The sequence below is a fragment of the Anthonomus grandis genome, chromosome 3 (assembly GCF_022605725.1).
Source record: "Anthonomus grandis grandis chromosome 3, icAntGran1.3, whole genome shotgun sequence".
NCBI lineage: Eukaryota > Metazoa > Arthropoda > Insecta > Coleoptera > Curculionidae > Anthonomus > Anthonomus grandis.
Window position 1 is genome coordinate 22,453,749 of NC_065548.1, and position 27,953 is coordinate 22,481,701.

General features: G+C 31.6%; 1 protein-coding gene across 1 annotated transcript in view; it reads right to left on the reverse strand.

Annotated features, from left to right (window-relative positions):
* LOC126734617 (zwei Ig domain protein zig-8) overlaps positions 1-27,953 on the reverse strand; it is a 502,147-nt gene that overhangs the window by 50,949 nt on the left and 423,245 nt on the right. Inside the window, exon 5 of the mRNA XM_050438315.1 lies at positions 21,243-21,421. Coding sequence (XP_050294272.1) covers positions 21,243-21,421 — 179 coding nt within the window. The remainder of the gene's footprint in view (positions 1-21,242; positions 21,422-27,953) is intronic.

The window sequence follows — 27,953 nt, forward strand, 5'->3', positions numbered from 1 at the left end:
TTTGTCTTATAGAGTCATAAATAATCTTAAACCATAATCTTTTAATACAACTACACTCTAAATACTGAGTAAGCAATTTTGTAAAAAAATATGCTCTCCTTCAGTTTCGGAAAACGAATGGTTAGGGATTTTCGGCTACAAGCTTGAATATTGTTCCTTGGGACTTCCAGGGTTCTGCAATGATAATTGTAAAATATTTTTTAAAGTATAGCAAGCGATCCAACTCAAATTGTCTTTTATTGATGTCTGAAAACTTATCTCTCAGGTTCATGCAGTATGAAATACATCCTTGCAGTAAGGAATGTACTTGCTCTAGAAAGTTAGAAATTATTTTGAAAACTTTTACGATTACTAAGTAATAAGAAACGAGTTTCTGTATCATTAAAAAGTGTTTTTTTATGTTAAGATTTAGGACTAGGGCCATATTGCTTGAGGGTTTTGAGGGTTTACTGCTAAATCTAGAAAGATATGGAAAATTCAATTGGTCTAGAAAACCAATTATTATTTTAATATAAACAGTGTTGCCCGAATTGGGTATACATGTATGTGTATCTTGGAAACTATAAGAAATATAAAATTGTTTAAATATTAAAAGTTGTACGGTATTTAATAACCCATCCAATGCCGCTTTACGAATGATTAAATCTGTTTTTGTTTTTTAAATATTTTTATAATCTGCAAAAACATTATTAGAACAACATTTTAAGATCAATTCATTCCTGCATTCTGTTTTTATTTTTGATGTTTCGGTTGTGAGATACTATCATCAACTTTTTTTTTTCTTATAAACAAAATAGCTGTTATTTCTTAACAGCTATTTTGTTTTTTTGCTTGAACAAAAAAAAAAAATTTTTAAAACCTTTAAAATGAAGATTAACACTTTATAAAAATATTTTATTTTATGTCAACAAATTATTAAATTAATTTTTTCATGACTATGAATGCGAAGGCCTCTGGCCGTACAGTTAATTATTATTAACTTCTTAACTATTATTCTATTGATCCTTACATAATTACTAACTTTATTTTACTATTACATAAGTAATTTCTTAATAATGGAAGAAACTACTTGTAACTATAGTATTAAGGTAAAATATTCAAAATGACGACCATTTTGATGCCTTTTAGCAGATTAATGCAATTTTAATTTTTTTTTAAACAGTTACCTTGCGAAGGTTAATTCTATTTACAGTATTTCAGACACAACGAACTCCGACTTTTAATTTTTTTAGAGTTGCAGAAGGTTCAAACTCGTTTACTTAGTTTTTAACATATCCTCAAAAAATTAAAATTGAGAGCTACAATATCTGGCGATCCAGCTGGCCAATTTACAGGTCCGCGGCTTGCGATAACTTTGGTGCTTAATACTTGTCTTAATAAATTTTTATTGTATTAGGTATTGTATGCAGGGCACCTGTCCTGTTGAAACCACACATCATTCCGTACTTTTTCATTGGGTACTATAGCTCTCACGACCGGGGATATTTAATCTTCCAAGAGATGTAAGTACCATTGACCGGTTAGTATATAGTTATAAATAAATGGTCCTATAAGGTGATTATCTCAAAACAAATTATACTAATTAACTTGTCCAAATACTCCGCAGTTGCTGAAAATATTTCGTCGATTCAAATATTTTTTCTGCTGAAATTGGGTGCTTCGTAACAATGCCTTACAAACCGTTTAAAAATTCTAATCGCCTTAAATAGTCTGTATGTCTTAAACCTCGAACAGTAGTAGGCTTATATGTACAATATAAATTTTTTTATTGAGGATTTTCTAAATGGTAGCTCTTGGTATACGTATATCAGTTGCAGTTTTCTTGGTCGACGATCGGATTTGCATTAAAATGTTCATTTATGTTATTATCATGGCCTTCATTCTCATTGTTCCTCTGATAACTATTTGGCATTGGTTCTTCAAAACTTTTATGGTTTTTAAGGTTCGTAACTAGCGAAGCATCCGTTCCTTGGCTGTTATTTGTTAGAATACAGTGCCACATATTTGGCGGTACAAGATTTATATTCCTGTAACATTCCAATATGTCAAATTGATCTTCACTGGTATATTGCATGGCCATTTTTGAAAATTAAAAGTTTACAAAAAACTACTGAATACCAAAGAACTAAATATTACCAAGATAAGAAATGAAATGCTTATACCAGTATTTTGCAGAACTGTCAGCCAAATAACGTTAAAGTATTAGGCAATTAAATTCCGTACAACTTTCCCAATTTAACCAATGTTCTAACTCTTATAGTTTCCAAGATATGCATACAGGTATACCCAATTTGGGCCACACTGTATAAAAATATATTAGTATCAATTACATAAAGCCCAAAAAATACGTAAGCATAACTGAAATAGACCTTATTCACCTTTAAAAATTTTCTTTTTTTTATCATGAAAATTGCAAAATCTATTAACTGTGTGTAAAATATAATATTTAAATTTATTGAAAATTGCATACGAAAGATGTAATAATGTTATTGCTCTTGGATAAATACGTTATTTATCTACTACCATGTTTAAAGTGCATATTTTTTTTTAAATCCCGTACTTCAATTCACTCAACATTTGGTGGGTATTTCGTTGGAGACCATTATAATCCATAACAATTTATTTGCCAAAATGAAAATAACATTTTAACATAAATCAATGTATAGAGACGTAAATTATAGGCAAAAAGGATCGAGTCATGATTTTTAAACCAGTAGTTTATAGCAGAAAACTATATATAAATAATAATAATTATAGTCGAGTGTAATACAACCTATTAAGCTATATTAAAAAAAGAAAAAAGCTAAACGTAAAACTAATTAAACCAATAATAAAACCTATAACAATAGAAACTAAACACTATAATATTTTCTTATTACTAAAATATTGGAGGGACGAAAAACTTAACTAAATAGAAAAATAAATTAATATAAGGAGGCTCTAGTTAGGCTAGATAATATATAGAAGTAGCGGTACAAGGCGGCCGCAGAAGGGCGGAATAACTATATTAGCAAACAGTAAGCCCTTGCTAAATTTAGCAAATCCTTATTTTGCAGCTTTTGAAGTTTCTTAAAATATAAATCATAAATCATAAATCGACTTTGAGTAAACGACATCATCAGGGTGAAATAAAGAAATAACGAGAAATACACAGTTTTGCACATATTCATAAATATTTAACTTCAAAAGAAAGATATCGATTGTTGAATATTATTAAAGTTAAGAAGTAAATAAAGTTGTCCGTCATTAATATATTGCATATTGCCTGAGAAATTAAGAATTTTTTTTCATATCCGCGACATATTGAAAAGAGAAATGTTGACGGTATTAGCCTTGAGATTTTATTGTCTTATGCTCAATAAAATTATGTTTTAATACCCATTTAGCAATATCGATTATTTAAATCAATTTTAAAGAGCTTAATGGAATTTAAAGAAAAGTCAATATACAAAGTAATCCAATGTTTTAAAGGCTTTACTATAGCTAAGCAGTCTAAGACTCGTCAGATTTAATTTTTTTTTTTAAATATTATCTATAATTTTAACAAGGCGGGTAGTTGTGTTTAAGCTTTTTCTAAAGCAAGACTGGCAATCTAAAATTAAAATACTATTTTCGTCAAGTTCAATTATTTGATTATTTAATATTGTTTTGACTACTTTTTAAATGACTAATAATATACTTATTGGTGAAAACATCTTGTCGAACTTGCATTGTCTTATTTGTTTAATGTAGCACGACGTTTCGGTTGGTAAGTATCTCCAACCGTTATCAAGTGTAAACTGAGTTTACTCAGTTTACACTTGATCAGAACCGTTATCAAGTGTAAACTGAGATTACTCCTTCTACCACCTTCAAAAACATACTTATTGGTCTCAACTCTTTTTTATCCTTCGGCTCATTATTATTAACTAAGATCTTTAAAAAAATATTATCTTCTCCGGTTGCACTTGTCTTAATTTTTATTACCAGGTCTATGACAGTTCATTTATCTATAAGATTAAATAAAAATTTATAAACATCTCTGGCCCTAGGTTTTCATAAATATTTAATTAAGATTATATAATCTACTATAATAGGTGTGCAAAAAATTAAGTGCAAAACCATTTAAAAAAACTGCACAACTTCCAACTGTTAAATTTTTCCACTATCTTTCTAAATACTAAAAAGTAATAATATTTAATTTGTTTAAAGTATTATTTTATTTAAACATAGAATAATATTTATACAAAATTGATTTTAATCAATATTAACATTAATATTAATTTACGCCTTAAAATTGTTATACAAAATCATAAAGATTTCCTTATGAATTTGCCTTATCTAATTTTAGCTCAAGTCTGTATGAAATACTCTGCCGTCCAAAAAAAAAGATAAACCTATTTATCAAGCTTAAAAGTTTTTTGTGTTAGGCCATTTCAATGCCGAAAAGGCAAAAAAAACGCTTGCTATCGAAGTTTTCTTTTATCGAAAAAGACCTGTTGGGTAGAGGCGTAACGATTAAGAATACGTAGGCGGTCTTGTGAAATATGGCTACTTTTAAAATAAAAGTAACGTAACTGTCTTATCGTCGTGAATAATAAAATTATATAGCTCAGCAAAAAAAAAAGATTTGAAAAAAGGATTTATTCGTATAATTTCTAGTTATTTCACATATTGTCTGTATATTTAATAAATGGGCCAAACTTCTATTCATAATCTATAGGCACCTTACTAGAGAAAAGTAGTTTTCTAAAAATACTTATTCGAAACAACTTACATAATTTTCCAGCTACCACTTTAGGAATTCAATTTAAAAAAATGGATTAAATATTAATACAAGCTGTCTCTCCAACTAGAGTGCAGCACAATGTACTTGTCTATGAGATAAACATCTTTTTGAATGAAGTAAGTACGAACTGTTCTAGTAGTACGAAAGTAGTAGCAGTAGTGTAGCAATTAACGTGAGCGCGAGTACTCTATAGCTATAGTCGGCTCGTTTCACCCTAACACATAACGGATTATCTCGGGGTAAAGGTGGGCCGATTAAACAATGAATTCCTTATCGCCGTATTATTCGCTATTTATATTGAGTACCGGTTTGGACGACTATTACCAGCGGTTTTAAATAATTTATATTAATATTATTATTTATATTGTTTATTAATATTATTTTTATTTATTTATTTATTATTATTGTAACCTAATATTTATTATAATTTAATAAGATAAAAAGAGGTAGAATTGGTTTAAAAAAGGTATATAAATGCTGGGAAATGTACAAAACCCAAGTATAGTACCGAAAAAATAGGTTAAGAGGATTATGTAACTGAAAGGTGATAATTTGCCTCACTGGGTAAATAAATACTTTGGTGGTCTATACTATATATTCTATTCTTTTTGGTATTTTGAAGTGGCTTTTAATTACATTTAATTACATTTTGGCTATTAATTACATTTAGTTTGTAATTTTTTAATTTTTGAATTATGGATTTGCAAGAAGACAAACAGATTGCTAAATATTGGTTTCTATCTTCGGGTGAAGGTCGTTTAGTTTGAAAAGTATAAAATTATTTTAAACAAGAAAAAAATAGCATGGAGCCATTGACATCTATTTTGGCAGTAAAGAAGCGGACAAGTCCTGCTATTACCGCCATACCACTGCCAATATAATCCAACTGAGTTGATTTGAGGTATAGCAAAAAATTATTATGATAATCACGCTTCCAAAACAACCGAGGAAGTCAATGTCCTTAATTTATGGAAAGAATCCTTACATCAAATAAAGGAATAAACGTCGAGAAAATCTACAAATCACAAAGAAGAAATTATGGCAGAAAACTATCAAACCGAGCAAGTGATACACGAGGTACGACCCGTAATTATACGCCCAGACGTTTATTCAAGTAGTTATGAATCTAATTATTCCGACACTGACATACCTTCAAAATCAGAATAACGTTTTTTTTTAAATATCTTTTTAGCATAGAGTCTTTTTAGCCTATTTAGGTGTTTTTTATTATTTTACTAGAAAAAAAAATTACATACACCCACAGAAATTAATACTAATACCTATCAAATAAAAAAAGAACTTATAAAAATATAAAAACAAAGATAAGGAGAGAAATTAGAAAAGAAATAAAAGAGAAATTAGTTTTGAACCCTCTGGTATGCAGATATTTTTTTATAAAATTGTCAACTCTACTGAATTTTTTGTGGAATAAGTCTTTGCCTCTTTTAATTCCCTTTTTTATCGCCTTTTCAACATCCCCCTTTCTAGAGAAGCTTTTCTTAATGAACTAAATATAATTAAACATATTGCTTTTAATAATGGTTCTCTACTTGATATAATTAATCGCCTTTATTCTAAATTCTTTAATAAATACAAACTTACTTACAACTTAATCCATCTTAATAATGAAAATAGTCACCTTTTTAGATCAATGTCCTTTTTTGGTAATATTTCTTTTTAGCTTGCAAAGTCTACAAATCTTACAATTGCTTTTAAAACTATAAACAGTTTAAAGAGTCAGCTAGTTAGTACAATAGATAAGGCAGATTTCTTTTCAAAATCAGGGGTATATTCATTAAGATGTAATGACTGTAGTGCCATTTACATAGGGCAATCGGGGAGAAAAATTTCCACCAGAATAAAGGAACATACAAGTTTGGTGGACAGGTATAGGGACACTGACATGATCGAAACTAAATCGGCTTTTCAAATCATTTATTGGCCTCCTCACATGGTTTTTCTTTAACTCAGGGAGCGGATATTTTGCATGAGTGCTCAAAAGGCAAAAAACTGGACTTGTTAGAAAAGATGGAAATAACTAAAGCTAAGAAGAGCCCTGTCCTCGTGTGTGTGAACGATATTTTCACGTTTGAACCTCACCTCATTATAACAACCTGTCTTAAAAAAAGTATTCTCTTTTCTTTTTCGATTTTAGATATTTTTAGTTTTTATTGTTAAGATGTTTACTTATATTCACACTTATTAGTATAGTTCGGAGTGTTCTCCATGTTTTATCATGTTACTTGGTGGCCTATGGGTTAGACGCACGCCTGTGAATCTAAAGGTTGCGGGATCGCACATTTTTTATTTTTACTTTTTTATTTTTTAAGCATACATTTTTATCTATGGTGGGAATTGTTAACTTAACCTAGCTTTTCTTTTATTGTTAGTTGTAATGTGATCTGTGTAGGTCTAGGTAATGAGTTTTATAAGCGTTCTTTTTGAAAAATATCTTAATGTATTTTTTAGGCCTGATGATGCTCCGACAGGAGTAGCAGGATACTGACAGGATCGAAACTAAATCGGCGTTTGCAAATCATTTATTGGCCTCCTCACATGGTTTTTCTTTAACTCAGGGAGCGGATATTTTGCATGAGTGCTCAAAAGGCAAAAAACTGAACTTGTTAGAAAAGATGGATATAACTAAAGCTAAGAAGAGCCCTGTCCTTGTGTGTGTGAACGATATTTTCACGTTTGAACCTCACCTCATTTATAACAACCTATCTTAAAAAAGTCTTTTCTTTTCTTTTTCGATTTTAGATATTTTTAGTTTTTATTGTTAAGATGTTTACTTATATTCACACTTAATAGTATAGTTCGGAGTGTTCCCCATGTTTTATCATGTTACTTGGTGGCCTATGGGTTAGACGCGCGCCTGTGAATCTAAGGGTTGCGGGATCGTTCCCCACTGGTGACATTTTAAATTTTTACTTTTTTATTTTTTTAAGCATACATTTTTATCTATGGTGGGAATTGTTAACTTAACCTAGCTTTTCTTTTGTTGTTAGTTATAATGTGATCTGTGTAGGTCTAGGTAATAAGTTTTATAAGCGTTCTTTTTGAAAAATATCTTAATGTATTTTTTAGGCCTGATGATGCTCCGACAGGAGCGAAACACGTGTAGCTTTTAGGCTTTTTTAAGAAATTTTATGGATTGGATGAGACCGTGACTTTGTGTCCTTACCTTTGTTGTTGTTTTCGTTTGGTCTCTTAGAGAAAACTGGATGATACGTTTCTATTATAAAAATATAAATTAAAAAATTGTTTGAGAGCCGCGGATTTCTTAACTGGCGAAACTTTTATTACTTATGTGTTAGGGTAAAGCGTGCCGACTATAAATACAGCTTACACGTGTGTAATTGAAAACGTTCATATACCGATTTTTGGCGTAGTTATTATATGATTTACTACAATGGTGGTATTGAAATTGTGGAACGTCAAGAAAGTGAAAAAGATCCTTCTTCCACTAAACTAATACTGGTAAGCAGAAATTTCGTTAAGCATCGTGTTTTCCATTACATATGCAAATATCGGAATTTTTTCTTATAATTTAGATTCATGTTTCTTCGCCAAAAAATCTGCCTATAACATAATTTTTTTTTATTGATGAGCAATTTTATTTGAGTCCATGATTTAAAGACCTTTTATCGTATTATTTTGAGTAAATATTTAAAAAGTGGACCAGTCGATCTGGCAGTCGATGGTACCTCGGACAAAAAAAATTATAAAAGAAAAAATAAAGGCAATAAAATATTTTATAATTTATATTTTGAGAACAAAACCTCCATAGCCATTAAGAATACAGTTAAAAGCGCCAACGCAGTCATCAAAATAATTTATTTTTTTATAGTGTTTTATAGCAATTTTTTCAATGTTTTTTTGATTTCTAAATTTTTCTGTACAGTAAACCGTATGGCATTTATTTATATAGGGTTTTCTAAAAAAACGGAAATGAATAGGGATATAGATTTTCGTTTTAAGCTACTCTTATACATACAGGATGTCCCACAATCAATGTCACAGGCTGTAACTTTTTTATTTTTAAATAATAAAAATAATAATAATCGTCTTAAAAAAAAACAGTTAGACAAATATTACAAATTTTCTAAAAGGGCGAAGTCTAGCCTAAGGCTACTCAAGCTTAACCCTAATAAATTATAAATAAATTTCGGTAATCATACACAACAATAATAAGAAAAATAATATAAAGATGAAATATTATAAAGAAATAATTGTTCCCCCAAAACCAGCACCAAAACAATACTGTACACAAGTAGTAGTAGTAGTTATAAGGGTGGGGGAGCTAGAGCTCGGCAAGTAGGCCCGAGCAGTCCCTTTTCGCCAACCCCAGAATCACTCACCTCTACACCTTCACTCCCAATGCGCGGTCTTCACTGAGTCGGCCCGTCCTTTTAATGAAGGCTTGCACGTTGTTCCAGTCCAGATCTTTAAGATCTTCCCGTTGGAGTATCGTTGCTCTGAAAATTTTCCTACTTAGGCGACTCCACCTATCACAGATACCTAGTATGTGGTATGAAGTTTCCTCCCCTGTACCGCAACTCGGACAGAGTGGGCTTTCTCTTATACCAAGAAGGCGTAGATGCCTGTTTAGACTGTTGTCCCCGGTCAGAATTCCCACCAAGTCTTTGATACTTTGTCGGGTCTTTGCTAAGACCGAAAGAAGATTCGGGGTCTACGAAGGGGTTAACGGAACCTTATCTTGCCAGGTCGTCGGCCCGCTCATTGCCCTCAACACCTTGGTGTCCTGGGACCCACTTCAGTCTCACTTCCTTGTGTGCTGCAAGCCTTTCCAATACGTCGCTGCATTCCTGGACTACCGCTGAGCTGGCCCTGGGTTTCTGAATCGCCTTGAGGGCAGCTTGACTATCGGAGTAGATGCAAATCCCCCCGTCACCTTCCAATGCCTCTCGTTTGTTCGCTACTTCGAGTATAGCAAACACCTCCGCTTGGAAAACTGTGGTGTGTTTCCCTAGCGGGAGGGATTCCCCTGTGTTCGTTTCCATCCTGTACACTCCGGCTCCGGCAGAATTGGTGCTTTTCATCCATGTTTCATCCATGTACCAGGCCTGGAAACCACTTGGCTCTTTAACTTGGTTAGCCGACCATTCTTCCTTGTCGGGATTTCGACTTGAAACTCCTTCTTTAACCTTAGTTTACCACTTTCTGTAGTGCATCTGGATGTCAGAATTGGAATGTTCTTACACATCCTGAGAGCAATCGTCATATGGCCTTGTCCTAAGTGAACATTGCGCCACCCTCCGCTATTGCTTATCCTCTTATACGCCGCCATGGCCTCCCTCTCAATCAAGACTGGGACGTCCGGTAGCCCAAGAAGAATATTTAGTGGTGCCGCAGATGTTGTTCTCATAGCTCCAGTAATTCTCAAGCAGACCAGTCTTTGCAGTCTGGTCAGCTTTTGGGCGTTGGTGACCTTCAATACGGCTGGCCACCATACATACTGTACACAAACAAATACCCTTGTATGCAATCGTATACAACCATCATGCTACCTCTCGAGCACATGATACTAGTGAGTTAAAAAAAAATAATTTTTTTATTGAAAATGAACTAAAACAAAAACTGTCACCCCAAAATTCATCCCCTAAAAACTATCCCAACTTTCTTTTTCCAAAGGCACCAATTATTTCTTCCAATATTTGGGATGCTTATATAATTATTAATTTAATTTCATAAGCAAAAAATCATGTGTTAGCATCAACATAAGGCATAGAATATCGTTTATTGATTTTCATTTTCGTTCACTTATGCCCTTGTTAAAAACCTCTGCAAATATTCAAGTTTATAGTATTTTATTTTAGTAATTTAAATAAGTTAAAAAGAACAAGAGTATTTGCCTATAAGGCTCTAAACTGACATTAGTTGAAAATCATCAGCGGCATAAAATATTTAGGCATTAGGTATTTTTAAATGCCATAAAAAAAGTTTATGGCCAAATAGATGCATTTTTCAAAATGGAAATATCCATTGGTACTGAATTTTTTTTGTATTCAGTTTTGTTGCCTTTTTGTATAGGTTTGCTATTATCTTATTGTTAGTTATGCTATTGTCTTGCATAATGCCGCAACTTTTTACTCCAATGAATATGTCGATATGTTCCTTATTTACGAGGAAAACAAATTGTCGTAAAGCAGAAATCGTTTATGGAAAACGTTTTCCTAATCATCCTACACTCTCATATAAGTCGTTTTCAAGAGTCGAGGAGACAATGCACACCGAATAATTTCGAAATCTTAAACATTCATATCATCAAATGGCAGCAAGGATTAAGGAAAATATTTTATCTGTGAGGGCTTATGTTACAGTAAATCCACATGTTTTCATTCACACTCTCGCAAGAGAATAAAATTCCATTCAGCAAATTTCCGGCAATATTAACATCGCCATTCTAAAATCCACCTAGTACAAGGATTCGCTCTACCGATTACCAACGAAGGTTAAAAGTTTATTAGATCCGTTCGGACTTTAATTCAAGACAATCCCAAAGTTTTGTCACAAATCTGTTGGACTAATGAAAGAAGATTCCGTAACTATTATGTAGTTAATAGATATTATACACATTTTTCAACTAAAAACCATCTCCGATGGATAATGGAAACTCGTTTTCAAACTATAATTGGCATAAACGTGTTGGCCGATGTATTTAATGAACATTTTATTGAACCATACTTTTATGAAGGTACGTTACACTTCAGTGCAGTTTTTAAATTTTCTTTAAAATTTACTGTGTGAACTATTAAAAGACATGCCTATATTATAGCGCAATTTTATAGATTTCCTCATAGATGGATTGGAAATCGGAGTCCTATTAGGTGGCTAGCTCGCTCTCCAGATTTAACTTCAATGAATTATTTTCTCTAGGGTTATTTAAAGGATATTGTTTATTACCGACCACCTAATAATCTTGAAGAGTATAAAAACCGAGTTCGTAAAAGCTGTTGAAAAATTACTGCTCTCATGATTACTGCAACTTGCACAAGACAAATCTTTCGGCGACATAAAGTTTGCGCGGAAGCTGATGAAGCTCAGTTTGAGCATTTAATTAAATAATAGATTTAAATTTTGTAATATAGATTAATATGCTGTTAAAATATTATATAATAAATAAATTAAATTTAAAAACCTGCTATTTTAATTTTTGCAATAGAAACATTTTAATTTTAAAATTTAGATATTTCTAACGTTAATGTTAAGGCATGATTTTTTTATGAAATTATATTAATAACTTTACAAGCATTCCAAAGAGAAGAGAAAATATTGGTAGTGCTATTTAAAAAAAAAGTAAGGGTGGTTTTTAGGGGATGAATTTTTAAGAGTAGTTTTTGTAAGTAATTTTAAGTAGTGGTCCTATAACTATTAAAAATACATTTTCATAAAAATGTATATATTTAAGAATAAAAAAGTTACAGCCTGTGACGTTGATTGTGAGATACCATGTATAACGACGATTAACTTTTTAAAATCCTAAATTGCAGATAGCTGGAAATAACCAAGCTTATTAAAATCTAAAAATTGTTAGCAAAAAATTATGCAAAAATTAAAAAGAATTAAATAAAATGTATGCATAACTTTGTTTTTTTTTGGTTAAGAAAAGTCTTTTTTAGTTTCTGCTGTTTAGCTATGAACCAAATCATTTAAATAATTTATTTTTCCTACGTGATTTTACTTATTACAGACCAAAATCACAATCTTAATGAATTTTATAATTTCATTTAAAACATTGCTAAGGGAACATTATATAATACTTGTTAAATAATCATTCGAATTACTAAAGTTATGAGGTACGAGCTTAGTCGGATTTAATATTATTTTCAGTAAAATATTTCTTAGAATATTCATACAATTTGATCATATCTTAAGAAAGGTGAGTAGTATGCAATGCACTCAATATTATAGAAAATTTCTTGCATAAACTTTTTAATTAGGAAAATTGGTTCATTACAAAAAAATTAAAACTCAATGACAAACCTATAATTAATTTTTATAAATTTTACAAATCTACAAAATTCTACTAAAATTCTACATTTGAATACAATTCTACAATTCTATTTAATCGTGGATGGAGCAATATCTCTTTTGAGGTCAAGTATACTAGGTATTTTCTTTCAAATGATCAAAAATGCTAGAGTACATACCGGAACCATAAAGAAGTTGTTAAAGATAGGACACCGATAGTTAGAAGAGCACCGTTTCCAAAGTACAAGTTGTTAAAATTAAAAAAAAAATAGATTTTTTCTTTTGCATTAAAAACGCCTATAGCGATTTGAATGAAACTTTTAGGTTTTAAATGATAGGTGGTGAGGCAATTTTTTGAGAAATTGCAGGGAATTTGACCTGTCCAGGGGTGTAGTAGCAGCACATGTATGTTAATTTTTCTATAAAAAAAAGTACGCCACTCTTTTTTTGACAAAATTTTGTTTCGAAATATTTTGTTCATTTTTAATGAAACAAATCCTTTGCATTTTTGCGCTTCGACGCACCGTTCTCGTGCAAAAAAATAAAATCTATACAAGGATCCTTCAAAACTTTTTCTTTGTTACAATGAAAATTTTAATACCAGTACAATAAAAAATAAATAATTTAACTAAACAACAAACAATTTAAATAAAAAAAAACTATTTAAGCAATAAACAATAAAAAACAATTTAAACAATAAACAATTGAAACCAAATGATTAGTGTCCTCCATGCATTTCCACACATATTCTGTACCTGTAGACCCAAGATGTACGCGAGCAAAGACCCCTTGATTGTCTCAAAAAAGCCGCAGCCATCACAACTCTAGCAACCAGGTCTTCTCTGTTGGTTACAGGTGTTGCGTAGATAAGCTATTCCATAGCGCCCAGACAAAAAAGTCTAGAAGTGTCAGATCAGGTGACCTTACTGGCTAAGGCACCGGATCACCTCTGCCAATCCACCTGTTGTTTGAGTTCTAATCTAAGAAAGCCCTTACAGTACGAGCAAAATACGCTCGACAGCCATCGTGCTGGTATACTGCTCCCTTATCTCTAATATTCTGTCTGAGAACATTATTTACAATTATTAGGTATGGTATCTCGATCTGCAAAACTTAACTTCGATCCGATCTCCTAAAAAAAGGGACTCTTATACCGTACAATTACGATAGTAGGTATGCACGGGTCCGTTACAGTAGCCCCCCCCAGTTGTTCAAGAGCATTATTTTTTTAGCACCCTATAGCTCTCACCTAGCACTACCTAGCACCCAACTTACAGAGCTAGCACCACACCCCCCAGCGAATTATAGAATATTTTTACTGGGGGGGGCTAATGTAACGCGAGCCCCCCCCGTTTGTGGTATTTCCCCAAAATTGTAGCATCCGATAGCCCTTACCTAGCACTACCTAGCACCCAACTTGCAGAGCTAGCACCGCACCCCCCCCGCGAATTATAGCATATTTTTACCGGGGGGGGCTAATGTAACGCGAGCCCTCCCCGTTTGTGGTATTTCCCCAAAATTGTAGCACCCGATAGCCCTTACCTAGCACTACCTAGCACCCAACTTGCAGAGCTAGCACCGCACCCCCCCGCGAATTATAGCATATTTTTACCGGGGAGAGCTAATGTAACGCGAGCCCCCCCGTTTCTATATTTCTCCAAAACTTTAACACGGTTTAACATACTACTAGCACTAACTAACACCCAACTTACAAAGCTAGCACCTCATCCCCTACCGAATTTTAGAGAACAAATTTACTGCATGGAGGGTGGGGAGTAGACAATGTAGGTAATGTAATGCTTCCGAAAAAAACAAGGGATGAATTTTCGTGCTAAAAATGAAAAAAGATAACACGTTAATGCGTAAAAATATTTTATTTTTCAGAGTGAAATATAAATATTCTTATTTCACATTTAACTAAAGACAAATTTTTAATATTACAAAAATGTGTTAAAATAACAAGTTGGTTTCAGTAGTAGTTATTTAATGCACATTATGTTTGATACAAAAATTATCACTTTTAATTTCGTTTATTTAAGTTACTTTACTAGTAAAGCTTCAAAAAAAGTAGCCTTCTAATTGGCTAAAAATAAAAGAATTGAAATATTCGAACAAATAACAAATGTAGGTACAAAAAAACTTAACATTCTTGGTAACTAAAATAAATGGTACAAATGGTGTAGTTATACAGGTTATTTGAGAAAATATCCTTATTTAACAAAAAAAAAAACAGAAATAAGAACCATATTTACATTTTTTGTATTGTATCAAATTTTAATGAAGAATGCATTAATTTGAATTTAATCTAGTTCACTGCAACTGAAGCTACGAAGTATAAATTAAAACTTGAATATTAATGACAGTGGTGGGCGATACATCAATTTTCTTTTTTTGTAGGTCATCATAAAGTTCAAAACGCTTGTTATGACGGACACAGTAAGCTCTAAAATGCCCTACGTTTGAACCAATATGTGATACTATTCCACGAAGTTGATAAGTTTTGTCAAAAATATATAATGTTTGATTAATACTATTTAATGAACATTCTGCTGTTTTATTCAAGACATCAAACGGTTCCAAAATTAGAAAGTGTGGATTTATGGATATTTTATTACGTATGGTATCAGTTTTGCACTGTATACAAGTTTTTTCTTTAGGAATAGTATTGGTAATTTCCTGCTCTAAATCATTAAAGTTTAAACTACAAGGTATATAAGATTTTTTCATTATTGACATAAAGCTACAATTTTTGCAGTTTTTTATATATTCTGCCGAAAACATACTTCCATTAAAAAAATAATCTAGGACCTCAGAGATTGTAGCCTCGCCATTTATTTTAGTCAGACCTTGAGCAAGCTCTGTTCTAGGCCATGTTAAAAAGCACTCTGCTCTTTTGTTATACGTACTTCTGCATGCACCTTTTTTGATGATGTGTAGGACAAATGTAACAAACTTATTACCTACGATGCTCCCTAAGGGGTCCATTACAGTAGCCCCCCTCCCCCAGTTGTTTACGAGCATTAATTTTTTTGCACCCTATAGCTCTCACCTAGCACTACCTAGCACCCAACTTACAGAGCTAGCACCACACCCCCCAGCGAGTTATAGAATATTTTTACCGGGAGGGGCTAATGTAACGCGAACCCCCCCCCGTTTGTGTTACTTTCCCAAAATTTTAACACCCGATAGCCCTTACGTAGCACTACCTAGCACCCAACTTAGAACGCTAGCACCACCTCCCCTAGCGAATTACAGAACATTTTTACCGGGGGGCTAATGTAACGCGAGCCCCTCCCCCCCCCCCCCCCCCCCCGTTTGTGTTATTTACACAAAATTTTAGCACCCGATAGCCCTCGGCTAGCACTACCTAGCACCTAACTTAGAAAGCTAGCACCACCTTCCCTAGGGAATTACAGAATATTTTTACCGGGGAGAGCTAATGTAACGCGAGCCCCCCGTTTCTATATTTCTCCAAAACTTTAACACGGTTTAACATACTACTAGCACTAACTAGCACCTAACTTACTTACTTTAAATCGGCCCTCCCTTTATATCAAATCTCATTTTGATAATCCTAATATTCTATAGAAGTTGACTAGTCTAATAGATGCGTTGACGCTCTGTATTGCTTTGCTTATTATTAAATACCTAATCTGTGATAATATATTATGCTTACAATACAAAAAAATACTGTATAAAATGGTTATGATACTCAACTGACTCAACTGACGTTATTAGAAAATTAAAATCCCCACAAAAAAGGTCTGATTAAAAATATATGTTATGATTAAAGTGTTTACTTGGTTAGTTTATAAACTAACCAATATTCTTAGCTATTTTAGTTTTAGTAGAAAATATAGAATTGATTAAATGCTGATGAATTTTTTTTAAATATTTTTAAACTAAAACAACCCCAATTTATTATTGTCCAACTCACCCTTCATACACTTTTAAACAATTTTTTTACAGGTGTTAAAAAAAAATAGTAATAATAATAGTGTTAATCAATGTAGTTTAATTAAATATTTAATATGATTATTATGGAATATGTACCTATTTAAATGTACTAGTAATATCAACTTTCCACTAAAATAGTGTTTTGCGCGAACCACGCACTTTTACGCAACCACTTGTGCGCCACTTGTTGTATTGCCTTAGGTGAGTTAAATAAAAAAACCTGGCCAATTTTACGTTATTTAATTAAAAAGAACCCAGCGCTCCGTTTAGCCTTAAAGTCTAATCTATACTGCCTATACAGGATGTCCCGAAATTAGACGTCAATCTTTTAACCACGTATTTTATGGCCCAAAATAAGGTTAAAATTTCATATACAGTGGGGTCCAAAACGTCTTAGCTTTTAAGATACAGGGTGTTAAAGATGAAGAGGTGATGGCGGTTTTTTGTAAATATTTTCGAAACACGTGAAAATTTTTAAATAAAATTTGGTACAGTTACAAAATTTGTTATGATCTATTTAACGAACTAAAACTTAGTATTGGATTGTCTTCAGGGGTGGGTAACACAGGGGGGGGGGGTGTGGGAAAATTTGCCCTAAATTTGTTGTTTTTCGATTTTTCGTAATTTGGACTAAAGAATTTAAAAATCTGAAGTTTTTTAAGTAAATAAGATACTCTCGTCGTACCTCACCAGAATGCATTATTTCCGAGAAAAAATATTTTGAAAATTTCATTACAAATTCATTTTTTTTATTTCAACGTTTACAATCGAGGTGCGGATAATTAGTTGGCCTTGGAAGCTAATGACGTATTTTCTTTGTTTATGTTGCTGGGTAAACAATAATTAAATGTCAATAATTCGACAACTTTTAATTTTGTAGGGTGTTGGTGAAAAATAAGGTAAATAAATCTCATGTGTTACCGACCCCTGAAGACAATCAAATTCTAAGTTTTAGTTCGTTAAATAGAGTATAAAAAGCTTAGTAACTTTACGAAATTTTATTTACAAATCTTCACATTCGACAATATTGTCAAAAAAACCGCCTTCACCTCTTCATCTTTAACACCCTGTATCTTAAAAACTAAGAGGTTGGACCCCATTGCATATGAAATTTTAACCTTATTTTGAGTCATAGAATACGTGGTTAAAATATTGACGGCTAATTTCGGGACACCCTGTATAAAACATTAAAACAAACACACAAAATGGTTCTACGTGACAAAATCGACCGCGATATCCTTTTGCCTACACAAAAGTTCTTAGATAATACATAACGATCATTCATAAAGAAAGAAAAATAAACTGAGTGTCTCGCCGCGGACCTTTCGATTGCTTATCCTAAATTTCTTCTGATCTCTTTAAATTACACCGATAAAATAATAATTGAGTTAATAATTCGAACAAATATTATAATATGTTTATAAAATAACCAAGTAAGCACAAGCACCATAACATGTACATACCTAAGTGTTTTTAACACTATATGTTTTTTTATTTGACTATTTTATTTTAGAATTTTTTAATTACCCCAACAAATCAATACCTACGTAAAAAAGAACAATACAAATTAATAAAAGGAATAGTAAACATGGCTCTAAATTTTCAGTGAAACGTTTTTTGGAGGAAATTAAATTTCCTACAAAAATTAGAACAGATATAAAATTTACCACAATGGTTTGGCAGTTTTCACAAAAAAATAAGATTAGGGACAAAAAAAATCGTAAATAATCATAACATAGTGATATTTTTTTCGTCATTCTTAATAACGAATAATATTCTCAAGGCTTTTCATTACAAAAAAAGATTCGATTTTCTTGGCCGTCTTACTGCCTTTGACTACTTCACATGTTTGTCCTAATAGCGGATACAAGCTAGTTTGGTATTAATACACTTACCTCTTAGATAAACAGAATCAAAAGAAAAATGACCAACTCAACCAATGACTCAACTAAACACAACAAAAATTACGTAGGTATGTAAGTACAACTTCACTTTTTCAGTTAATGCGTGTAAATGTAAATAAAGCAAGCCTAAAACAAATCAGAGAAGCACTGGGAATCCCAGCGTCTTGACTGATATTTAGGGAGACCGGTCACAGGGCTTCGGCGTGTTGCGGATTGCGTGTATTCCGCATATCGTATTTCTCTGTCCCTATAAAGTAAGTTGTCATACATATCGCTTTAACTGACTATTGGTTAGTTCAAATTGAGGATTGAGATTGAGAGATGATGAGAATCATAAGATTGAAAAATATAAATATAATAAAATTAAGCAATAATTTATAAGAATTAATAAAAATTAGAAAATTGGCGGCTTAAATACCAACGTATATACTTAATATTCAATAAATTATATTATTACTGTTAATTATATTTTTGATTCTGGATTGATTTTTTCCTTGATTTTTTCAGAGGAAACGATTTTAATTAAATTTTCTTTAAAGTGAAAATTCTGAACAATAATATAGATAGTTTTGTTTGCAAGGTTATATTTTTAACAGATATTCGTTTTTGGTAGACCTGCCTATATCTGCAAATTAAAAAGCTAATATATGTTTTTTTAATTTCCTAACGTCATTTTCTTAAGCATCAAATTATTATTAATTAGAATTTGGGCCATCCTGTACATAATTTGTAAAATAATATATTAACCAAGGTCATTGAGTAAGAAAAACAATATTGTCAAAAAAATATTTTGATTATAAATCCAATAATAAAGGCAAAATTTAAAAAACCTCTGTTGATTTAAATTCGACGCACGCCATTTCGAAACGCATTTCGAAAGACGCACAGCGTCGATCGATATAGCCAATTAACCCTACCCGAACCCCCTCCCCCCTCCCGCTAAAAATGTTCAAATATTTTGTAATTCACTAGGGGAGGAGGTGCTAGCTTTCTAAGTTGGATGCTAGGTAGTGCTAGCTGAGGGCTATCAGGTGCTAAAATTTTGGTGAAATACCACAAACGTGGGGGGCTTGCGTTACATTAGCCCCCCCCGGTAAAAATGTTCTGTAATTCGCTAGGGGAGGTGGTGCTAGCGTTCTAAGTTGGGTGCTAGGTAGTGCTAGGTAAGGGCTATTGGGTGCTAAAATTTTGGGGAAATAGCACAAACGGGGGGGGTTCGCGTTACATTAGCCCCCCCCGGTGAAAATATTCTATAATTCGCTGGGGGGTGTGGTGCTAGCTCTGTAAGTTGGGTGCTAGGTAGTGCTAGGTGAGAGCTATAGGGTGCTAAAAAATTAATGCTCTTAAACAACTGGGGGGGGGCTACTGTAACGGACCCGGTATGCACCGACATTAAACATAACAAAAACATGTACACACTTTATTATTATCATTATTATTATTATTTATTTTATGGAGATTACCATGAAACACTGCCTTTTTGAGAAATAATAAACATTTTTGAGAAATAATAAAAAATATTGAAATAAAGAATTCTGGTATAGATTTTACTTTTTTACACTAAAACGGAGTGTTGGACCGCAAAAATGCAAGGGCTGTATTTTATTAAAAATAAACAAAATATTTAGAATTTTTTTTTCAAAAAAAAACAGTGGCGTATCTGTTTTTTTTTATAAAAAACTTAACGTGCATGTGCTGCAAGTCAGATTCAGCTAAACAAGTCAAATTACCACCTTATTTAAAACCTGAAAAATTCATTTAATTGCTTTAAGCATTTTTAATACAGAGGGAATATTTTTTTTAATTTCAACTCCCTGTATTTTGGAAACGAGGCACTTCCGACCATCGATATTCTATTTCAAACTACTTTTTTATAGTTCTTGTATATACAGTAGCATTTCTGACTATTTGGAAGGAGACACTCTGTATATTTTAATTTCTCGTTTGTCTTGCAAACCAAGTCTTCCATTATATCGTAACAATAATAATATGTTTATTCGTTTAAGATTTGTAATTTTATTATACGTACTGTTTTTATATGATTTTGATTTAAAATTAATTCTATTTTGCCAAAAATTAAATTTAATTTCTTTATAATTTTTTTTTAATAAATATACAATTTTTTTAATTCAGTCTGCTTTTTTCTGGAGAATATTTTCTAGATTTACGTTAAAATCCCAAAGTAAAGCAGTTTATTATTAATTTAATAAAACTATTTCCTTAGTTAGAGAAAACCTAAATTATTATTTTCTCGTCTGAAAAACGAAACTGTGTTTATCGAGGCATAACTTTTTGTGTCCGGTCATTCGAGGGCTTTTAAGCAAAAAGTTTTTCCTCCGGCAGAGGATTCTTTTAACCCAAAAAAACCTGTTGGAGCGAAGCTGAATAGATATCCTTGGAAAATGTATTTCAGAAGACGACTTTGCCTTTTATGGCCCTGATATTGTAAAAATATGTGGGGACTGCCTACATAAAAAGTAAATTTAGTGTTATATAAAAAGATAAAAGGATAAATTTAAAAATTAATTTATGAGACACACCAAAAGAAAATTTATTAATACTTTTAAGATCTTACTTAATTTAAACACTTATATTAGTTATACGACTTGCGTTCTTACCTTTTCAGTGACCAAGCTAATTCCGCCCCGGGGTGAGTCAAAGTTAATAATTTCGGAGTTTTGAGACCATGAGATGGTAGGAGGTGGTTCTGGAGCATATTGAACTATACACGTTAGGTTAATTGTTGATCCCATGTTGATAAACAGTTCTGGACTGCCGAGAATTTCTGTTATTGGCTCTAAAACAAACAAAACAATATTTTAGGATAACTTAACTTTTTCCAGTTTGTACATCAATATAAAACATTTAATTATTAATAATAACAATTTTCTGCTCATGATTTAATATAGCAGTTTTAATTTTTGCTCTCTTATCTAATCGAATGTAACAAAACATTTCTTACAGCAGTGTTTGAAATTTTAAAAGAAATAATAGATTTTTCCGATTACCTCATCCACTGATAATGTTTTTTACCAACCCAAACTATTAAAGCGAATATTTTACTATATTGTATTTTTTTAAAATTTTACTTGCAACAAAGTTGATATTTATAAAGCCCACTCTTTCTCTAAGATGGCTCGCATAAAAATAATTTTTTATGAAGTAAGAAAAATAATAATTGTGAATAGTTATGAACGTGGAACTAAGCAAAGGAATATTGCGAGAAACTTATGACTTCACAGATATATTGTCTTCAGAGTTTATATCTCGTAAGTCTGTATTTTGACTTAGTGGCGAATTTGCTCTAAAAACTATTCTGAGAAGGCCAAAAAGGACGTCATTACGAATAGATAAATAGCTGCTACAACTTTCTAAAGAAAATTAATTTCTATTATCAACCTAAATTCTATCAAAATTAAATAAAGGGGGTAAGGTAAACATAAGTTGTACTTCTAAAATTAGAAGAATAATAAATAATTTAATGCCAACCTATGCGCCCGCTGCCCCGCTAAAAGACCTTTACTATCAAAGAAGAATGTTAAGGCTGGTCGTCAATTTGCACAATACAGGGTGGTTTATAAGTTGATACTTTTTTTAACTGTGTATAGAACTCGGTAAAATAAACATTTTTTTCAAATAACTTTATTCAAAAAACCAAAAAATAAAAAAATTGCATTGCCAAAATGTTATAAAATGAGTCAAATACGGTCCTCTCTAATTTAAATAAGTTGTTCCAAGTTGTCACCATTAACTTCAACACAACGATTTGCTCGACGTAACCACTGTTCCGTAACGGCACGCAATAGAGAAATCGGTTTTTGTCTTACTGTTGCCGCAGCATGCTCAATACGTGCTATTAGTTCTTTTTGTGTGTCGATAGGCGTCTTGAAAACTAAACTTTTCATATACCCCCACAAAAAAAAGTCACATGGATTTAGGTCTGGCGATCTTGGTGGCCATGCAACTGGTCCATTTCGGCCAATCCACCGATTTGGGTAATTTATATCCAAAAATTCGCTCACTGCCTCATATTCAGTGGCACGTCTTCTAACAGAACCGGCAGATTATTTTGCAAAAAGTCCAAATAAACATCGCCCGTCAAATGGTCTGGTAAGATAAATGGTCCAACAAGTATCCCATTCACAATTCCTGCCCACACATTAGCAGAAAAGCGGTGTTGAAAATTGGTTCTGCGAATTGCATGGGGATTATCAACAGATCAAACATGCGTATTTCGAAAATTGTTAATTCCGTTTCGGGTGAATGTTGCCTCGTCCATGGCTAAAATTTTGTTCGAAAAATGTTGATCATTTTTATGTTGTTGTAGGAACCATTCACAAACTGAACTCTGCGGGGGAAGTCTTCAGGCAGTAGCGCTTGGACACGTTGAACGTGAAAGGGATTAAGTTGATTCTCGCGCAATGTTGTCCATACTTTTGTTTGACTTAATCCGACCTGCCCTGCAACAACTCAAGTACTTGTTGTTGGATCTTCTTCGATGAGATTTAAAATTTGTTCTTCCCTATGAACATTTTCAGGTCTTCTTCCTCTTCCTGCATGCCCTCCACGATGGTCCCGTAAATCGCCAGTATCCCTAGCCCGTTGAATACGATTTATGAAACTTCTGGGTGTAGGATGATTCCGCAAAGGAAAGCGGTCTGCGTATAATACCGAAGCAGCAGCAGCACTTTGAAGACACTCTCCATAAATAAGCAACATATCCACAAGTTCATTGTTTTCATAACGATGTACCATTTTTAGGATTTGCAAATTTAAAATTAACAACAATAAACCAAAAGTGTCTAAGACTAACTGATCGATACAATGCGTGATCGATAATACAAAAATTCGAGCAAAAACTAAACATAAACAGACGATGAAAAACAAACCCATATTCACTTTTTTTATTCTGTATGTCCCTTGTTTTTGAGTCTATCGAAAAAAGTTATTTGAAAAAAACGTATCATTTACCGAGTTCTATACACAGCTAAAAAAAAGTATCAACTTAAAAATCATCCTGTATAATATTCAATGGACATCAGATGATTAGAGAAAAAATTAGGCGTTCAAGTCACAAAAAATTGAACGAAAAATATTTTTGTCCGAAAGTTAAACATAGAGGGAGAAATATTCTTGTGTGCGGATGTTTTTCGGCTTGTGTCCAATAGTGCGAATTATAGGGAAAATGTATCGTTTTATGTACAAAGATATTTTTCAAGCTAATTTAATGCCGTCTCTGGATTAAACAATGCTATTAAGAGCTATATTTCAACATGATAATGATTCTCAATACGTTAAAAATTGGTTATCTGATGAAAAAATCAATGTAATGTCTCGGCCAGCACTATCTCCAGATTTAATTCCAATAAAAAACTTGTGGCATTACATTAAAACCAAAATTAAATATCACATATACTCTAATACTGATGCACTGTTTGAAAAAGTAAAAGAAACTTGAAAAGAAGTAAATAATAAGCATACCATGCAGTTAATTAAGTCTATGCCAAAGCGATGTGCAGATGTTATTAAGGAGAAATCCTACTATACTAAATATTAAATATTTTCTTATTTTGATCCACTTCTATATTATAAAATCTAGTATACGTAAATTAATAGTATATTTTTGCATATTAAATTTATTTAAAAAAATTTGTATTTTATTTACTGGGTTCAAAAAAATTAATATTAAATAATTATAGTTACGCATAAAATATTGTATAAAAGCACGTATAAATCTTACAAATAAATCAAATGTTGATGGTTATTTAACGGAAAATTATGACCTTGCTATCTTTCTGGATAATACTGTATGTATCAAAAACTCTTAGTTGCAATCTGGTTTAAAAATTTTTAATATCATACAGTTTTAAAAGTCAAATTTTTTTGTAAAATATTTATTTATTTTAAGTGTTCTCTTTACCATAAAGTTTATTTAATAAAACCTAAAAAAATTAATAAGAGGTACACTGATATATTGAATATTTTCTACATGATACTTTAAGGTTTGATATATTCACTAACTTTGGCTGCATATACTAAACATAAATTTTAGACTATCGTTAAAGTACAGTTTTTATCTTAAGTGTTTCCTAGTTTCAGCTACTAATACCCTAAGGTATTAGTTTCAGTAGCGAAAATTTATGGTTTCAGAAAATTACCCGTGGAGCTTCGGGCCATATTGCTGTTTTCGCTTCGGAAAATAAAGAGAATTAAAGGGAAAACAAACGAAATCGGACAAACTCTTCCTATAATATTGTAAAAAAATTTTATACAATCGTATTAGTAGTTCAGTTGAAAGGCATACTAATTTTACAATAACATCCACAAACTTGGTTAGCTACAAAATCCGATAGAGGCTCATGACGGGAATTCATGTTTAAAACTGCAGGGTTGTGCCAACACTTTTTGCAGAGTTATGCCAAAATATTTTTTTCCAGTTTGTTATTAATATTTTGAAAACTATTAGTGGTGCGAGAAAGTTAAATATGCAGTTTGTCCATATTACAAATATTTATAATTTTTTGTTTATTATAATAATTATATAAATAAAAATTAAGTTTCAAAGAAAACAATTTCATAAACATCAGTACTTTGAAAGTACAATGAACTAATTTTTTTTATGAATTTTGCTTATAATTACTTTTTCTATTTAATTTTTATAGAAGAAAATAGTACAACTCTAAATATTTATTATATTAATCCAGATCTCGCTCGACATAAGAAAAATACACACAAAATATCCAGAATTACCCTATAAAAGGTTAATCCAAAGACAGAAATATTCCTACTTTCAAAAAAATAACGGAGTCTCTTTTATTATTAACCTTTCAAAAGATGCAACTGTAACGAGCAAAATTTCCTACATTCACGACTTATTCGAATAACAGAGTCACGCTGCCCTCTGTACCCCTTTATTGTACCATGTGCGTTTTTCTAAAAGAACCATTCCGTTTTGCCAGAAAATATATGATAGATAAAAACGATGCATAGGGGATTTTACAGAGTCCGTTATACGTACCCTCGCTTCTTTGTATTGCTTTATTTTAAGCATGGCTTCGAGGCACGTCATTATAATGTTGGCATTATCCGGGAGCGAAATATGTAAGATCTCGTATCGCATATGTGTCTTCCCAGTTTTGAAGTTTCTGTAAGTAATGCGGATTTATCTTTTCGTATTCTTAACTAGTTTTTATATTACGGAAATGATTGTTAAACGAAAAGAAGAATGTTAAAATATTTATAAAATTTTAAAATAAAATAATATTTATAAAGAACATACATATATTACAATTCACAAGTGATACAGAGATGTGCAGATACAACTAGGTTATAAATGATAGACGAAAAATAAGCTATCATATAGCGTTATGTTATGCATAATTTTTCTGTAATCTTACAGTAACGTCAATTTTAAAATAACCTTTTACCAAAAATATTTTTTCCTATAATAATGATAAAAATTTATATATCTAGAACCAAATTAAATTTTTGCAAAATATTTGCCGATAATAATTTCCGATGTTAAAAGAATTTATTTATTTCATTTAAAAAGACCTTGATATAATTTTAAGCAAAACGAAAAAGACTCGTCAACAATGTCTCGGTCTCAAAAATGTATTTAATAATTTAAAATATAGGTGACATGTTGCGCTTTTTGCGTATGTGCCTAATATAGGCAAGAGCTTTATGCCGCTGCGCTATCGAGACGTAATATTTAATTTAGGACTAAAAGAAAATGAGCATAAGACTAAGTAAGTGATTTTTGTTTTAAAATATAGGTGGTTTTATAAGAAAAACGAAGAAAAACCGCTGCTTAAGTAAAGAATTTAATTATTAACGTTAATTCAAAATATATGCATTAAAATATACATTTGAAATTAAGTATTATAATTATATAACGGGTGTCTTAGGAAAGTGGTTCACCCCTATAACTTTTTTAATTTTTAAGTAAAAAAAATGAAATTTGGTACGTGGATGTAGCACCGAAATTATAATTGGGTGACGTATTCAGTCGTTTTCTGTCACTTTCGGTTTAACCGGAAATTACCCTAACTTTCTTATTTTAAATAGAATCCCAAATTTTTTTGACATATTTTGATAAAAAATGAGATTCTTAGAAAAATGATACCCCATTTGTCAACTTTTGACACCTAACCTTTAAATTATTTAATTTTTTTATTTTAATCTAGAGTGCCATGCATAACTTAAAATTGTTAATTTTACATCAAGTAGTCCTAGAAAAATATAGTTGACTATCTTTTGTTTTTCACAGCTTTCCTAGATGTGTCTGAAGTTTGTAAAATCGTATTTTTGGCTATAACTCATTTTTTTTTCAGATAGAACCAGGGTGGCTTATTACCATAATTAAAAACTGTATTATTTTACAAACAATTTAATACCAGACAATCGATATTTGGTAATTTAAATAAGTCTGATTTTTCAAAAAAACAGTTTAGCGCCGCATATCTACCCAGTTTTTCCCAATTAAAGAACCCAAAGATTGCTGTGAATTAATTAAATATTTGTTTTCGTTTTAAATAGATTTTGTTGCCACTTTTTAGCATTTAGTAGCATTTGCGTAACATCTATTAAAAATCCAAGAATAAGGTTTATTGGACTTTCACCCTTACCATCTAATTATCAACGATAAATTGAAGAGCTTTTGAAATGTAATTTCCTATCAAAATAGGATAAAAAAGTTTGGGGGTCCCATTTAAAATAAGAAAGTTAGGATCATTTATGGTTAAAGGGGAAGTGACAGAAAACAACTGAATACGTCAGCCAATCCCAATTTGAATGCTACACCCACCTACAAAATTTAATTTTTAACTTAAAAATTAAAAAAGTTATAGGGGCAAACCATTTTCCTAAGACAACCGGTTTATTACACCGGAGGTCCTACTAAAAAATTAAAAAAAAATAAAAAAATTATATACATATTTATTTTAAAAGTAATAGTTTTAAATAAATAAAAAAATAAATTGAAGCATAACATCTGTATATGTTTAAACACTGTGTAACATCTTTGCTAATTAATCAAAACAAATAAAATTTGGTATATATATATATATATATATATATATATATATATATATATATATATATATATTACGTAGATTTTGTATATATAAATTAGGAATATCATATAAATGCTCTCTGCGACAGGGACACCATGGTTTCTTCCGTGGGCGTGCGAAGGAAATCATATGCTCTGCATACTTCTCGGGCAATGCAGCAGAACAACCTCCCCCACAGATAGTGCAAAATCTGATTGCATACTGCGAAAAGAAAAACGTGCAGTTCGACTCCGACCTCCCACAGTCGAAGAT